Here is a 16842-nt window from a genome sequence, read left to right as displayed (position 1 = left end):
ATATTTCATCCTCCTCTCCAAAGTCTCAGTAACTCATGCTGTGGGATCAGACACCATTCTCTCTATGCCACGGGCTTTTCTGCAATAATATTAATTATACCTCCCCTCTCTGAAGGAAGGAATAGTGGCTTCTTGTTTATAGAAGTTTTTTTTTTCAATAATTTTTAAGTTGATATGTTGTATTTTCATTTTCATTCAATTTAAGAAATTTTCTTTCTTTTTCTTTTTTTTTTTTTGGCCACGTGGCATGTTGGATCTTTTTTCTCCCACCAGGAATCAAACCCAAACCCCCTGCACTGGAAGGGTGGAGTAGTAACCACTGGACCACCAGGGAAGTCCCCATAGAAGTTCTTAATCCCTTCCTCTCTACACTCTTAACTTTCTCATTCCCCAAATCGAAACAGCTGAGACTCCAGTATTGATTTCTTTCCACTCTTTCCACTTTGAAAGCAGGTTATTTCCAGCAATCTTCCAAACTAGGCGGAGGGCCTGGATTCAAAATGAAATGCACCTAGTCAGAGCCAGTGTAGTTGGGGGCCAGAGGCAGTGGACACAGTCAGGCCAGCCTGAAGAGGATTTGGAGAATCCAGGGCCAGCAGGGGTGGTCACCACACCTACAGGCAGTTAGGTCAGCCTGGGCCAGCGCAGAGCAAGGGTACAGGTGAGGTCCAATGCCAGCTAAGCCAGAGTCCAAGGTTTCAGACCGGAGGTGCCACTCAAGACCAAGGAGAATATCAAGGCAAATGTTCATAACCCTACATCCAGCCCAGCCACGTCTGAAAGGGACAGCCCAGTTCCACTGGAAGGGAAGGAGATCTTACTATCAGCACATCCCAGACAATCAAGTGGAATCTAGAGAAAAGGCCAAAACAGTTCGGTATTTTTCCATCACATCATCTTGCAGGGGTGTACAAGGTTTTCCCTGGTTCCCAGTCTCCCCTCTTCAATCTCTGCCCAGATCCTTTCTACCCTGGTCCTCCTCCACGGGGTCCCAGCCCACTCCTGGCACCAAGTGGAAGTCCTGAGCTCTGTTCCAGGATCAAAGCAGAACATATACAAGAGAAATAAGCCATTTCCTTGCTACGTTAACCTTTCGTAGCATCATTTGTCATGTCTTTCTTGATAAAAGACCACATTCCCACCAGAAACGGAAGAAATAGAGTGAGGACAAACACTTTGTGCACACTTCAACTAGGACATACCTTTTATTGTCCGGACCAGGCCCAGCCCCTCCTGTCCCACTCACTTTTAATCCTGAGTTGGGGAAGGCTACGTGCTGTCCTGCCCCCTCCCTGCCTCAACATGTGCCAAGAGCAGGACCCTTTAGGTCCTGGAGAACCAGGATGAATTAGAGGAAGTATAGCTTTTCCAGGGTGGACGTGACCTATCTTCTTTAAATCTTTTCTGTACTTGGCTGAGGGGAGAGCTATCGCTCTTCAGGTAGCTTTGGGCTAAACTGGGGGTGGAGGAAAGGTCAGTCCAGGACACTGATGGGCTAGGTGGGGGTTGGGAAGATCCCAACGCATCATCATAGCTTCTGTGTTTGTGAGTCAGGTACCCTCCAGGCCAGTGCACAGGGCAATGTAACCCACCACTTGGACCAATAACTAGGTCTGTATTGTGCCCATGTGTCTGCAATATTTGATTTTGGTTTTGTTCCCATTCTCATATCTCATACAATCACTTAAATTATGCGGTTCTCCTCTGATCCTTTTTAAAAAAATTTTTTAATTTTTTTGGCCTTGCCGCAGAATTCAGGATCTTAGTTCCATGACCAGGAATCGAACCCACACCCCCTGCAGTGGAAGCGCAGAGTCTTAACCACTGGACCGCCAGGAAAGTCCCTCATCTGATCTTTAAATACTAGTCCATGATTATATTTCTTGTGATTCTTTAAATATCTAACATACCTCTCATTTACTTTCTTGTAAGGAAATTATCTTTCTGATATTTTCCAATCATTCTTTAAGAGACCTTGATTTCTCAAAATTTTATTTCCACCTAGGCAGGAATTTTAAAACAGTGCCCTCTGTCTAGTTTTCTCTTGTTTTCTTGTGACTAAAATAGAATGCTAAGTTATAAAATAGTTCCTCTTTTATGATTTCTAGCCACTCTATTTTCAGTGGCAATTTTGCAGCTGTTTTAGGCTATGTCAACCTAGAGGCTGTTAAAATCAAATGGAGTGATATATATGAAAGCACTTTAAAAAAACAGCATGAGGACACTACTCAAAAAGACTCTTGTTGGTGTTATTATTCCAAATGGCCTTTAAAAAGTTGTGGCTTTTTTTTTCAGGACCATACCCATTATTGCTTGGAACTATACAAAACCTAACAAAAAACAACCGCTAGAAACAACTATCAATTTTACTGATTTTCTTTTTCTTTTTACAAACAAATTTTTATTGACATCATTCCAGAAACTTTTTTCTCTTTTTTTAAAAAATTTTTTTGGAGTAGAGTTGATTTAAAATGTTGTGTTGGCTTCTGCTGTACAGCAAAGTGGATCAGTTAGACATATACATATATCCACTCTTTTTTAGATTCTTTTCCCATATAGGTCATTACAGAGTATTGAGAAGAGTTCCCTGTGCTATACAGTAGGGCCTTATTAGTTATCTATTTTATATATAGTGGTGTGTATATGCCAATCCCAATCTCCCAGTTTATCCCTCCCCCTGCCCTTCCCCAGTAACCATAAGTTTGTTTTCTACATCTGTGACTCTATTTCTGTTTTGTAGATAAGTTCATCTGTACCATTTACTGTTTTTCTAATGATGATTTCTCCATTTTTCATAAGATACTTTTTTCTACTTTATTTCTTTTTCAATTTCTTTTTCTTTTTGAAGACGTTATTTTTTAAAAGCAGTTTTAGGTTTATAACAAAATTGAGAGGAAGGTACAAAGATTTCCTACATACCCTCTGCCCCCACACAAGCAAAGCCTCCTCCATTATCAACATCATGCCCTAGGTTGGTGCATTTTTACCAAGAATGAACCTACGTTAACACGTCGTGATCACCCACAGTCCATTGTTTACCTTAGGATTTACTTTTGATGTTCTACATTCTACGGGTTTGGACAAAAGTATGATGACGTGTATCCATCATTATATTATCACACAGTGTTTGTCTTTCTCTGTCCTCTCGCTATCATAAGGGTTCACAGACCTCCTAGAACAATGGTTAAAATCTTTTGAGGGGGGAAGAGACATTTAAAGAACTCAAAAACTATGGATCTGGGCCTTCCCTGGTGGTCCAGTGGGTAAGACTCCGAGCTCCCAATGCAGGGCGTCTGGGTTCGATCCCTGGTCAGGGAATTAGATCCCATGTGCATGCTGCATCTAAGAGTTCACATGCCCTGCAACTAAGAGTCTGCATTCCACAGCTAAGACCCAGGGCAGCCTAAATAAATAAATATTAAAAACAAAAAAACCAAACCAAACCAAAACAAAAAACTATGGATCTCCTCTCCAGAAAAATACACATGTGAAGTAGTTTTCACAGACAGTTTCAGGAGGTTCATGGGTTCCCAACAGCCCATCCATGGGACCCTTGGTTAGAAACTCCTGCCCTCAAAGAGGTCTGTGGCTCAAAATAAGGCTAAAAACCACAACGGCAAGATGGTCACAATTCCTCTCCCATTTACCAAAAGTTGGACTCTTCTTTGGGAATCAGACAGTCCTGGGTTTGAGACCTGCTTGCTCCACTGGCTAGCTGTGTGACGTCGGGCAAGTTACGTAAACTGAACATTGGTTTCCTCATCTGCCAACCAGAAATAATAATACCAAGCTATTAGGTTAGTATAAAGGTTCACTAAGACGTATGTGCAAAACACCTTGCAAAGTGTCTGGCCCACAGTAAACGTTGCAACACTGAACATGTGCTCCCTCCTTTCCTTCTTATTACTTATCTGTGCATTGTATCTCACCTGGTTCTCGGATTCTTAGTTAGGAAAGGCCTCCAAGGTCATCTACTGAGGATTACCTCCCTCCCTCAGTCCTCTCCTTATCTCTTCTAAATGACTGCATAAAGCCCCTCCTGTTCTGTCCTCCTTGCTGTGAGCACTGACGCCTCAAGCAGTTCTTAAAGTCTTTCGAGAGCTCAGTGGATTGGGCCCAGGTACTGCTTCCCTAGGGTATTGCTCCCATATTCTTCTTTACCCCCCGGCTGTGACGTTGACCTGCAATGCACCCTTCATTCCCTCTGATCAAAAGCTTAGTGCTAGCCTCTTCCTTGGCCCTCAGTCTACACCCATCCCACCGGCTCCAGAAACAGTTCCTTGTGGAGCACCCCTGTTAGCCACTTGCCTGCCAGTTCTAGATGAATCAGCTCATCTCTACCCTTTAAAAGCCACTCAACCGCAACTCCCTTTCTATTCTGAAATGCCTGTTGGAAGTATCTTCAACACTCCTCGAAGGAAGCAAGCTATTTTCTCTCCAGAACCTCTTATCTCTCATGGCTTTTTAAAGCTGGACAGGCAGGTAATCTAATTTTGTAGGAGGTGAGCATGAGGGGAAACCTTAAATCCATAATCCTAGCACTTGCAATGGTAATTGGAATTTCATAAATGTGAATATACCTTTGGAGAAAAAGTAGAATGCCATTTGAGAGTGCTGGAGAGAGTATGGGTCTTCTTCAAAAGTTATCTTTCTCATTGGGTCAATGAAATCAGAGAGGAAATCAGAAAATACCTCAAGACAAACAACAATGAAAATAACAACCTTACAAAATCTATGGGACTCAGCGAAAGCAGTTTGAAGAGGGAAGTTCACAGTGATACAGGCCTTCCTCAAGATGGTTCAAGAAACAAGAAAAATCCCAAATAAAACAACCTAACCTACCACCTAAAAGAATTAGAAAAAGAAGAACAAACAAAACCCAAAGTCAGCAGGAGGAAGGAAATAATAAATATCAGAGAGGAAATAAAATAGAGATCAAGAAACCAAGAGAGGGGAGAGATAAATTAGGAGTTTGGGATTAACAGATACACACTACTGTATATAAAATAAATAAACAACAAGGACCTACTGTAGAGCACAGGGGACTATATTCAATATCATGTAATAACCTATAATGGAAAATTGTATCTGAGAAAGAAATACATATGTATCTGAATCACTTTGCTGTACATCTGAAACTAACACAACATTGTAAATCAATTGCACTTCAACTAAAACAAACAATAGAAAAGATTAATAAAATCAAGAGCTGGTTTTTTGAAAGGATAAACAAAATTGACAAACCTCTAACCAGGCTCAATAAGAAGAAAAGAGAGATGACCCAAACTAACAAAATAAAAATGAAAAAGGAGAAATGACAACCTATAACGCAGAAATACAAAAAAATCAAAAGAAAATACTATGAAGAGTTTTATGTCAACAAATTAGACAACCTAGAAGAAATGGATGAGTTTCTAGAAATATAGAGCCTGCCAAAATTGAATCTAGAAAAAACTTGGACAGCTCACTAGAAGTGAAATAGAATCTGTAATTAAAAAAACTCCCCAGACTTCCCTGGTGGTCCAGCAGTTAAGACTCCACACTCCCAATGCAGGGGGCCCAGGTTTGATCCCTGGTCAGGGAACTAGATCCTGCATGCGACAACTAAAAGCCCTCATGCTGCAACTAAAAATCCCGCAAGCCACAGCTTAAGATCCCACATGCCGTAACTAAGACCCAGTGCAGACAAATAAATATTAAACAAAACCAAAAACAACTCCCTGCAAACAAGAGTCCAGGACCAGATGCCTTTACTGGGGAATTCTACCAAACATACAAAGAAGAACTTATACCTATCCTTTTTTTTTTCTTTAAGAACTTTTATTGAGATACAAATGACATACAATAAACTGCATATATTTAAAGTGTACAATTTGATATTTTTTTCTTATTAGTAATGTGTATAGGGCAATCCCAATCTCCCAAGTCATTCCACCCCAATCCCCACCCCCACCCCCTGCTTTCCCCACTTGATGTCCATATGTTTGTTCTCTACATCTGTGTCTCTATTTCTGCCTTGCAGACATAGATGTTGATTTGTAACATTTTTCTATATTCTGCATATATGTGTTAATATATGATATTTGTTTTTCTCTTTCTGACTCACTTCACTCTGTATGACAGTCTCTAGGTCCATCTGTGTCTCTACAAATGTCCCAATTTCATTCCTTTTTAGAGCTGTGTAATATTCCATTGTACATATGTACCACATCTTCTTTACCCATTCATCTGTTGATGGACATTTAGGTTACTTCCATGTCCTGGCTATTGTAAATAGTGCTGTAGTGAACATTGGAGTGCATGTGTCTTTTCGAATTATGGTGTTCTCTGGGTATGTGCCCAGTAGTGGGATTGCTGGGTCATATATACCCATCCTTCTCAAACTCTTCCAAAAGATTGAAGAGGAGGGATCACTTCCAAAGTCATTCTATGAAGACACTAGACAAAACCAGACAAAGACACTATAAAACCAGACAAAGACAGTATGAAAAAAGAAAATTACAGGCCAATATCTTTGATGAATATAGATGCAAAAATCCTCAATAAAATATTAGCAAACTGAATCCAATTATATAAAAAGGATCACACACCATGATCGAGTTGGACTTATTCCAGGGTCACAAGAATGGTTCAACATTTGCAAATTGATCAATGTGATACACCACATCAACAAAAGAAAAGACAGAAATCACATGACTATCTCAATAGATACAGACAAAGCATCTGGTAAAATTCAACGCCATTCATGACAAAAACTCTCACCAAAATGAATATAGAGGGAACATATCTCAATGTAATTAATAAAAGTCATTTATGACAAACCCACAATCAACATAATACTCAACAGTGAAAAGTTGAAAACCTTCACACTAAATTCTGGAACAAGACAAGGATGACCACTCTCACCACTTCTATTCAACACAGTATTGGAATTCCTAGCCACAGCAATCAGACAAGAAAAAGAAATAAAAAGTATCCAAGTTGGAAGTGAAGAATTGTCATTATATGCAGATGACATGATACTCTATATAGAAAACCCTAAAGACTTCATGCAAAAACTATTAGAACTAATAAATGAATTTAGCAAGGTAGCAGTATACAAGATTGATATACAGAAATCTCTTGCATTTCTTTACACTAACAATAAAATGTCAGAAAGAGGAAGTAAAAATATCCAGTTTAATATCATGTCAAAAAAAAAATTACCTAGGAATAAAACTAACCAAGGAGGTGGAAGACCTATGCACTGAGAATTATAAAACATTGATAATGGTAATTGAAGATGATTCAAAGAAATGGAAAGATATCCCCTCATCTTGGATTGGAAGAATATTGTTAAAATGGCCATACTACCAAAAGCAATCTACAGATTTAATGTGATCTCTATTAAATTACCCATGACATTTTCCCACAGAACTAGAATAAATAATCATAAAATTTATATGGAGCCATGAAAGACCCAGAATTGCCAAAGCAATCCTGCGGAAAAAGAACAAAGCTGGAGCCATAACCCTCCTAGATTTCAGACAGTACTGCAAAACTACAGTAATCAAAACAGCATATTGGCACAAAACTAGATATATAGGTCAATGGAACAGAATAGAGAGCCCAGAAATAAACCTATACATCTACAGTCAATTAATCTTCAACAAAGGAGGCAAGGATATACAAAGGAGAAAAGACAGTCTCTTCAGCAAGTGGTGCTGGGAAAGCTAGACAGTCTCACGTAAATTGATGAAGTTAGAATACTCACACCATATACAAAAATAAACTCAAAATGGTTTAAAGACCTAAATATAAGACACGACACCATAAAACTCCTAGAAGACAACGTAGGCAAGACATTCTCTGATGTAAATCATAGCAATATTTTCTTAGATTAGTCGCCCAAGGCAAAAGAAATAAAAGCAAAAATAAACAAATAGGACCAAATCAAACTTAAAAGCTTTTGCACAACAAAGGAAACCATCAACAAAATGAAAAGACAACCTATGGACTGGGAGAAAATATTTGCAAATGATTCTACTGACAAGCACTTAATTTCCAAAATATACAAACAGCTTATGTGACTCAATATAAAAAAATAAACAACCTAATCAAAAAAGAGGGCAGAAGACCTAAATAGACATTCCTCCAAAGAAGACATACAGATGGCCAACAGGCACATGAAAAAATGCTCAAAACTGTTAATTATTAGAGAAATGCAAATTAAAACCACAATGAGGTATCATATCACACTGGTCAGAATGGCCATCATCAAAAAGTCTACAAATAATAAATACTGAAGAGGGCGTGGAAAGAAGGGAACCCTCTTAACAGTATTGGTTGGAATGTAAATTGGTGCAGCCACTATGGAGGTTCCTCAAAAAACTAAAAGTAGGGTTGCCATATGATCCAGCAATTCCACTCCTGGACGTATAACCAGAAAAGATGAAAACTAATTCCAAAAGATACATGCACCCCAATGTTCATAGCAGCACTATTTACAATAGCCAAGACATGCAAACAACCTAAGTGTCCATTGACAGATGAACAGATAAAGAAGACATGATGCATATATACAGTAGAATATTACTGAGTCATAAAAAAAGAATGAAATCTTATCATTTGCAGCAACATGGATGGACCTAGAGGTTATCATACTAAGTGAAGTCAGTCAGAGGAAGACAAATATTATACGATCTAACTTATATGTGGCATCTAAAAAATGATACAAATGAACTTACTCACAAAACAGAAACAGACTTACAGACATAGGGAACAGACTTGTGGTTACCAAAGGGGGAAGGTGGGGTAGAGGAATAAATTAGGAGTGTGGGATTAACAGATATACACTACTATTTATAAAATAGATAAGCAAAAAGACTTACTGTATAGCTGTACAGCACGGGGAACAATATTCAGTATCTTATAATAATCTATAGTGGAAAAATAATCTGAAAAAAATATACAACTGAATCATTTTGCTTTACACGGGAAACTAAGACAATATTGTAAATCAACTATATTTCAATAAAAAAGTTATCTTTCTCTTTGAGTGAAAATTCTGAGACCTTGACCAGAGAGATACAAATACATTCATCTCGTGCTCCTAGTTTGTTTTTGTTTTGCTTTGTTTTTTTTAATTTATTTTTTGACCATGCCTGCGTGGCTTACAGGATCTTAGTTCCTCAACCAAGGATTGAACCCGTGCCCCTGCAGTGGAAGTGCAGAGTCCTAACCACTGGACCACCAGGGAATTCCCTTACCTGCTGCTCTTATGACCAGAACGTGCCTCACTCCCAGTGGGCTGCTGGCATGAGTCAAACAAAGCCCCAGCTGCCTTATTTGGCTTACACGCTGCTCGTTCAAAGCCCAGCTCTCACATATAGAAAACCACGCAGTCTCTCTCATTCACTCATTCAAACCACCAGCACACACTGAATGTGCCTAGTATGTGTCAGGCACTAGTGAAATGCTTGGGATCTAGCAGTCTGCTCTCTCCTGGGGCTGATCTCATGGTGAAGAACATACAACCACCAAGAAATCAACACACAACGTAATTCTGGTACGAAGGAAAATAAAGCAAGGCACTAGGAGAGAGGCTGAGGGGGACAAGCTACGTCAGAGAAGGCCGCGAGGACCAGCTGCTCTGAGGAGGGAAACTGGGAGTACAGATGTGGAAGAAGTGAGGGGCTGAGCCAAGTGCAAACCTGGGCTGTAAGGGTAGCAGGCAGAAAAGAGAGCAAAGGCAAAGGCTCCAGAGGGAAAGTTCTCGAGAGGTGCAGGGAACAACAAAGAGGCCATGGGATCAGAGGGTTGAACTGAAGTCGTTTCTGCTGTGAAGGGCGTCTGCCATTGCATGAGGAAGAGAGGCCCTGGGTGGAGGCAGGGAGCCCATTTAGGAGGCCAACATAGGAACCCAGGTGGGAGAAGGTGTGGCCTGGCCCAGGGCAGTGACATGGTCCATGGGGAGAAGCGGTCACCTTCAGGATCTATTTTGAAAGTAGAGCTAGTAGAACTTATCGATGCATTAGATGTGGAATGAAAGACAGGCTTCAAGGGGGACTCTTGGCTTAAAAACAATTTTTTTTTTTATTGTGGTAAAAATAAACAACAAAATTTACCACTTGAACCATTTAAAAATGTACAGTTGAGGGGAATTAAGTGCTTCCACATTGTTGTGCAACCATTACCACCATGCATCTCCAGAACTTTCTCACCTTCCTAAACTGACACTCTGTCCCCATTCATCAACTCCCCATTCCTCCTCCCTCCCCACCCCTTTCTACCTACCATTCTACCTTCTGTCTCTATGAATCTGACTACTCTGGGTATCTCATGTAAGTGGAATCATACAGCCTTTGTCCTTCTGTGACTGGCTTACTTCACTTAGCTTAATGTCTTCCTGGTTCGTGGAATTTGTAGCTCTTCTGGGTTTTGGTTTAGCAACTTGGGGATGCCATTTGCTGAGACTGGAACTGGAAGAGAGCAGCTTCTCTACTCAGTGGGCAGTGAGCACTCCCTTGAGGGCAGAAGCTGATGGTTCATCTTTTTATCTCCGAGGGCCAAGTATCAACACATAGCAAGTGCTCTGTAAAATGACTGTTGAATGAAATGTACTTGTTTATTAAATTTTAGCTTTTTAAATGGGGTAGACAAAGATGATCCAGAACGTGTGGATCTAGCTCTTTCAGCCACCTTGGCCCCGCGGAGGCCTGCCGGGAACAGGACTTCTAAAACGACAAATATGTCTGGAAGGTTGCGGTCCAAGGCCATTTTTGCTGGCTGTGAGCGGGGTCCACGGAACCAGAGGGAGCACACAGCTCTCCTGAAAATTGAAGGTGTATATGCTCAAGATGAAACTGAATTCTATCTAGGCAAGATATGTGCTTATGTGTACACAGCAAAGAACAACACAGTGACTCCTGGTGGAAAACCTAACAAAACCAGAGTAATCTGGGGAAAAATAACTCACGCGCATGGAAACAGTGGCATGGTTCGTGCCAAATTCCGAAGCAATCTTCCTGCTAAGGCCATTGGACACAGAATCCGTGTAATGCTGTACCCTTCAAGGATTTAAACTTATTGAGAAGTAAATAAATAAAAGTGTGGATTTGTTCTCTCGTAAAAAAAAAAAAAAAAGAATGTGTGGATCTAGAAACTAGGAAGAAAAGTAGATGAAGTTATTAACTTTTAACAAGGATTGAGAAGAAGAATGTCTTCTCCTGAAATTCAAGGTCATAAAGAGTCATGAACAAGTATAGACTATTTAATACATTCACCCGCAGTGACTGTCCCAAAATACAGGTGCCGAGAGGCACTTCAAGCAAAAGGCCTGGCAACTTGAACTGTACATTTTCTATTGGATTTTCTTCTACAAGCGGTTCCATTCCCATTGCAAGAGGACTGCCACGTCTGTAAAGTTACCCTGTGAAAACATAGGCTGCCATGGGGAGCAGGGTGGAGCTTGATGAAATATTTGCTACTTCTTGTTGGGGGGATTCCAAGGATAAAAAAGTGAAAGCACATATGATGATTTTCTTCTGAAAACATTGCCAATCCAGATGCAATGAAAATGGTCCGATACTTTATTCTCTCATTGATAGGGATGAAAGCCCATTCAAGCACATTGAATGAGTGGTTTTCTTTTCTCATCCTGTGTAATTGATGAGACACTATTTCTGATGTTGCTGTTACATCTAACATGTTAGTGAGAAATTTGAAATTACTGGCGATCTTCATCTTTGCAATCTTCAGCTCCAACTGCACATGCTGACACTTTTAATTGCTCAAGGAAAAACTGGGTTAAGAAAAAGTTTAGTGGGTTCCTACGAACAGCATTTGTATTCATGGATCTCTCTGCCCTTTCCTGCCATTAATTTTTTATGGTCTTTTCTGGCTATTTTCTTTCCTCTTTAGGTTTAAAAACAAACAAAAAGCCTCTTTCTAGGGTGGTATTAGAGCAGTGTGCATGGTAATATTTTTACACAAATACAAAAAAATAACACACATAAATAAACTGGCATGCATTAATGCTGTTTTCTAGAAAGACACAAGAAAGTGTTTGGCAAAGAAAAAAAAGCTCTTGCTTTTTATTTTATCTTATAGGTTTTTTCTTCCTCCCTTCCTCCCCTCCCTCCCTCCCTCCCTCCCTTCCTTCCTCCCTTTCTTTTACTATATGCATATATTTTATTTTTGGTCAATATCTTTGGGTGATGGGATTCTGAGTCTTTTAAAATGCTTTTCTCTATTTAAAGATTTACACACACACATACATACACAAGGTTGGGGTGTCTTCCTGGCCTCCCTGTGCTGTCTCTCTCTCCGCACGTGTGACTCATCTATCCCTCTTCTTGCTGGAGGCATCAATCATCTTTGACTCCACAAACATCAGGCCCAGAGGTGTCCTGTTCACACACTCTGGAATCATCTTTCTTTCGCCACAATAACCATTCAAGACAAGGGTTTCGTTTGTCACCTCCCATTTTTCACTATAGTTTCTACCTATTCCCCTGTAGCCGCTGGATGTGTCCATTGATGGGAAAGGCATCACCCTACTTAACTTTTCCCCTTTACTCTAGAGCTCAGAAATGGATTCCATAAAAGACTTTTTTGTAAGGAGGTTCTGTCAGTGGGCAGTGAGATACGTGTCTCTGCAGTCATCTGTGTCTCTCCCCCTCCTCCTCACACAGGTCACACTGGTGCATTTCCCATGTAAGCTGCAGTCCTGCCGGGGCCCCCACACCTGAGAGGTGTTTCTGTGTTAACACCTCACCTCCACCCACCAAGCCCTTTGGCTGTATTGATCACTTTTTTTTTTTTGGGTGTTGTCCACACCAGTTCTAGAACTGTGACATGTGAAGTGAAAATGTGCAGAAATGACTCAGTGACTTGTCCGCTTCCTGCTGCTCCACTTTATACATGTTCTCACCAGTCCACACCCCCGACAGGCAGAGGGAGTCATGCAAATGAAGAGGGATTCACAGATGAAGCCACTGGCCCCTGCTTTGCAGGCTCACCCAGTACTATGAGAGAGACAGGCAAGATTTCTCAGAAAATCAATTACCAGGACTTTCTTGGTGGCGCAGTTGTTAAGAATCTGCCTGCCAATGCAGGGGACACAGGTTCGATCCGTGGGCCGGGAAGATTCTACATGCTGTGGAGCAACTAAGCCCGTGCACCACAACTACTGAACCTGTACTCTAGAGCCTGCGAGCCACAACTACTGAGCCTGTGTGCCGCACCTACTGAAGCCCGTGCACCTAGAGCCCGTTCTCCACAACAAGAGGAGCCACCGTAATGAGAAGCCCATGTACTGCAATGAGGAGTAGCCCCCACTCGCTGCAACTAGAGAAAGCCTGTGCAGTAACAAAGACCCAATGCAACCAATAAATAAATAAATATAAATAAATTTATTTTAAAAAAAAGAAAAAAGAAAATCAAATACTGTATGGTCCGGCTATTCCACTTCTGGGTCTGTACCCAAAAGAAGTGAAAACAGGGACCCAGACAGATATTTACATACCTATGTTTGCAGCAGCATTGCCCACAATGGCCAAAAGGTGGAAGCCACCATACGTCCATCGACAGATGCATGGATAAACTAAACGTGGTCCATAGGTCCAGTGGGATATTATTCAGCCTTAGAAAGGAAGGAAATTCTGACACAGGCTGCAACGTGGATGAGCCTTGAAGACATTATGCTAAACAAAATAAACCAGATAGACACATGAAAAGATGCTCAACGTCTCTAATTATTAGAGAAAAGCAAATCGAAACTACAATGAGGTACCACTTTGCACCAGTCAGAACAGCCAACATCAAAAGGTCTACAAATAACAAATGCTGGAGAGGATGTGAAAAAAGGGAACCCTCCTACACTGTTGGTGGGAATGCAAATTGGTGCAGCCACTATGGAAAACAGCATGGAGGTTCCTTAAGGAGCTAAAAACAGACCTACCATTTGATCCTGTGATCCCACTCCTAGGCATGTATCTGGAGAAAAACATAATTTGAAAAGATACAAGCACCCCAATGTTCACAGCAGCAGTGTTTACAGTAGCCAGGACATGGAAGCAACCTAAGTATCCATTGACAGATGAGTGGATAAAGAAGAAGTGGTACATATACACATATTTACTCAGTCATAAAAAAGAATGAAATAATGTCATTTGCAGCAACATGGATGGACCTAGAGATGATCACACTAAGTGAAGTAAGCCAGAGAAAGACAAATATCATATAATATCGCTTCTATGTGGAATCTAAAAAAAATGATACAGATGCACTTATTTACAGAACAGAAATAGACTCACAGACATAGAAAGCAAATTTATGGTTACCAGAGGGGAGGGTGGGGAGGGATAAATGAGGAGTTTGGGATTGAAATATACACACTAACATATATAAAATAGATAACCAATAGGGGCCTATTGTACAGCCCAGGGAACTCTACTCAATACCTTGTAACAATCTATAAGGGAAAAGAATCTGAAAAAGAAAAAAATAATATATAAATGAATCATTTTGCTGTACACCTGCAATGAGCACAACATTGTCAATCTATGTCAATAAAATTTTTTTTAAAAATACATGATAAATTATATTGATTTAAAAATGTTAAACCACCCTTCAATTCCTAGAATAAAGTCCCATTGGTATGAAGAAAAAAAGCCAGACACAAAAGGACTCATACTGTATGATTCCACTTATAATAGTCAAATTCATAGAGACAGAGTGGGGGTTGGCAGGGATGGGGCAGGGGGTGGAGAGAGGGGATGGGCAGCTGTTATTTAATGGGGACAGAGTTTCAGTTTGGGAAGATGAAAAAGTTCTGGAGATGGATGGTGGTGATGGTTGTAATTCGGTTAGTGAAAACATTGTTCAATAACGTTCTTGGTGAAAATGAAAAATGTGTTGAGATTTCCCTGGTGGTCCAGTGGCTAAGACTCCACGCTCCCAACGCAGGGGGCCGAGTTTGATCCCTGGTCAGGAAACTAGATCCCACGTGCTGCAACTAAGAGTTCGTATGCTGCAACTAAAGATCCCATGTGTCACAGCCACATACATAAAAGAAATAAAATAAAGAAAAATGTGTCTTACATTGTTACCTAAAACTGAACAAACTTTTTGGCCAACCCAATACAACCATGTGAATGTACTTAGTGCCACCGAACTGCACACTTAAAAATGGTTGAAAGAATAAATTTTATGTTATATATACTTGAGCACAGTTTTAAAAGAGAGGAGGGAGGGAGGGAGAGGGAGGAGAGGGAGGGGGAGGGGAGGGGGAGGAGGAGGAGAGAAGTTACAAACAAGATCAGTGTGTCTGGAAAAGGCACAAGACCCCCTTAGCCAGTGAGTGGGGAGAAGCACTTAATTCTGCCCAAAGCAGCTGAGACTTTTTTGTAAGGAGGTTCTGTCAGTGGGCAGTGAGACAGTTAACTGTTCACAACGTGGTGAATTCTTTCCTCAATCTACCTTCTTCTCATCCCATCAGTTTTATAGGGCCCTGCACCCCAGAAAGTTCCCCGTGTGGTCCTGCCCGAATTCCCAGCACCTCTTCTGTAGATTATCTGCCGAGGCCTCACAGGGGATCGCCGGGCAGCTGTGAAGGGCACTGGTGCCCGAGTCCCATTCCCGGAGATTCGGACGTGTTGGTTCACAGTGGGGCCTGGCATTAGGGAGTTTGGAAATCCCTCTGGTACCAGTGATGTGCCGCCAGTGTTGAGAAGCACGGGTTCAGGCCAGGATCCCACAAAGTCGTCTGCCTCTGGACGGTCTCCCTGCCTCTGCCTCCCTTGCTTCCCATCCACCTGGTCTTCTCAGCCTGAGGGATCTTCCTGAGACAATTCAGCCCATGAGTTCCCTAGGAGTCGGCCACCTGTAGCAGGTGGAACACACCTGACCCATGACCAAATTCTGCCTACTGCGTGCTTTTGAAATTGTAGTAAAATATACATAAAATGGACCATTTTAACCATTTTAAACGCACGTTTCAGTGGCATTAAGTACATTCACATGGTTCTGTAACCATCACCACCACCCATCTCCAGAACTTCTCATCTTCCCAAACTGAGGCTCTGTCCCCATTAAACACTAACTCCCCCTTCCCCCGACCCCCACCTGCTGGCAACCATCATTCTACTTTCTGTCTCTACGCATCTGACTACTCTAGGACCTTATGTAAGTGAATCATACAGTATTTGCCCTTTTATGACTGGCTTATTTCACTTAACATAATGTCCTCAACATTCATCTATGCTGTAGCCTGTGTCAGAATATTCTTTTTAAGACTGAATAATATTCCACTGCATGTAGTGACCACATTTTGTTTATCCATTGATCACTTGATGGACATCTGAGTTGTTTCCACCTTTTGGCTATTGTAAATAATGGTAAAAGCTTATCTGGATGTGCAAATATCTGTTTGATTTCATGCTTTCACTTCTTTTATATACCCTGACTAGAAATTGCTAGATCATAAGGTAACTCTATTGTTTTTTTGTTTTTGGCCATGCTGTGCAGCTTGCAGGATTCCCTGACCAGGGATTGAACCTGGGCCATGGCAGTGAAAGCCCAGAATCCTATCCACTAGGCTACCAGGGAGCTCCCTTGGTAACTCTATTTTTAACTTTTTTTTTTTTTTGAGGAGTTGCTGTACTGTTTTCCACAGCTCCTGCACCATTTAAAAAATATTTATTTATTTATTTTGACTGCACCAGGTCTTAGCTGCAGCACATGGGAATTTTGTTGTGGCATGTGGGATCTTTTTTTTTAATCCCTTAGTTGTGGCATGCGGACTTCTTAGTTGTGGCATGCATGTGGGATCTAGTTCCCCAACCAATGACAGAAACTGGG

The 16842-nt window shown here is 41.0% G+C and overlaps 1 protein-coding gene across 1 annotated transcript; it reads left to right on the top strand.

Moving 5' to 3' along the window:
- Positions 1–10708: 10708 nt before the first annotated feature.
- Positions 10709–11062, top strand: LOC130846648 (60S ribosomal protein L35a-like). Its single transcript, XM_057725014.1, has one exon. The coding sequence runs from the start codon at positions 10730–10732 to the stop codon at positions 11060–11062; it is 333 nt and encodes a 110-aa protein (XP_057580997.1). The 5' UTR covers positions 10709–10729.
- The last annotated feature ends 5780 nt before the right edge of the window (positions 11063–16842 follow it).

This window comes from Hippopotamus amphibius, chromosome 2 (genome assembly GCF_030028045.1).
Source record: "Hippopotamus amphibius kiboko isolate mHipAmp2 chromosome 2, mHipAmp2.hap2, whole genome shotgun sequence".
Classification (NCBI taxonomy): Eukaryota; Metazoa; Chordata; class Mammalia; order Artiodactyla; family Hippopotamidae; genus Hippopotamus; species Hippopotamus amphibius.
This window is presented reverse-complemented; position numbering and strand designations above follow the sequence as displayed.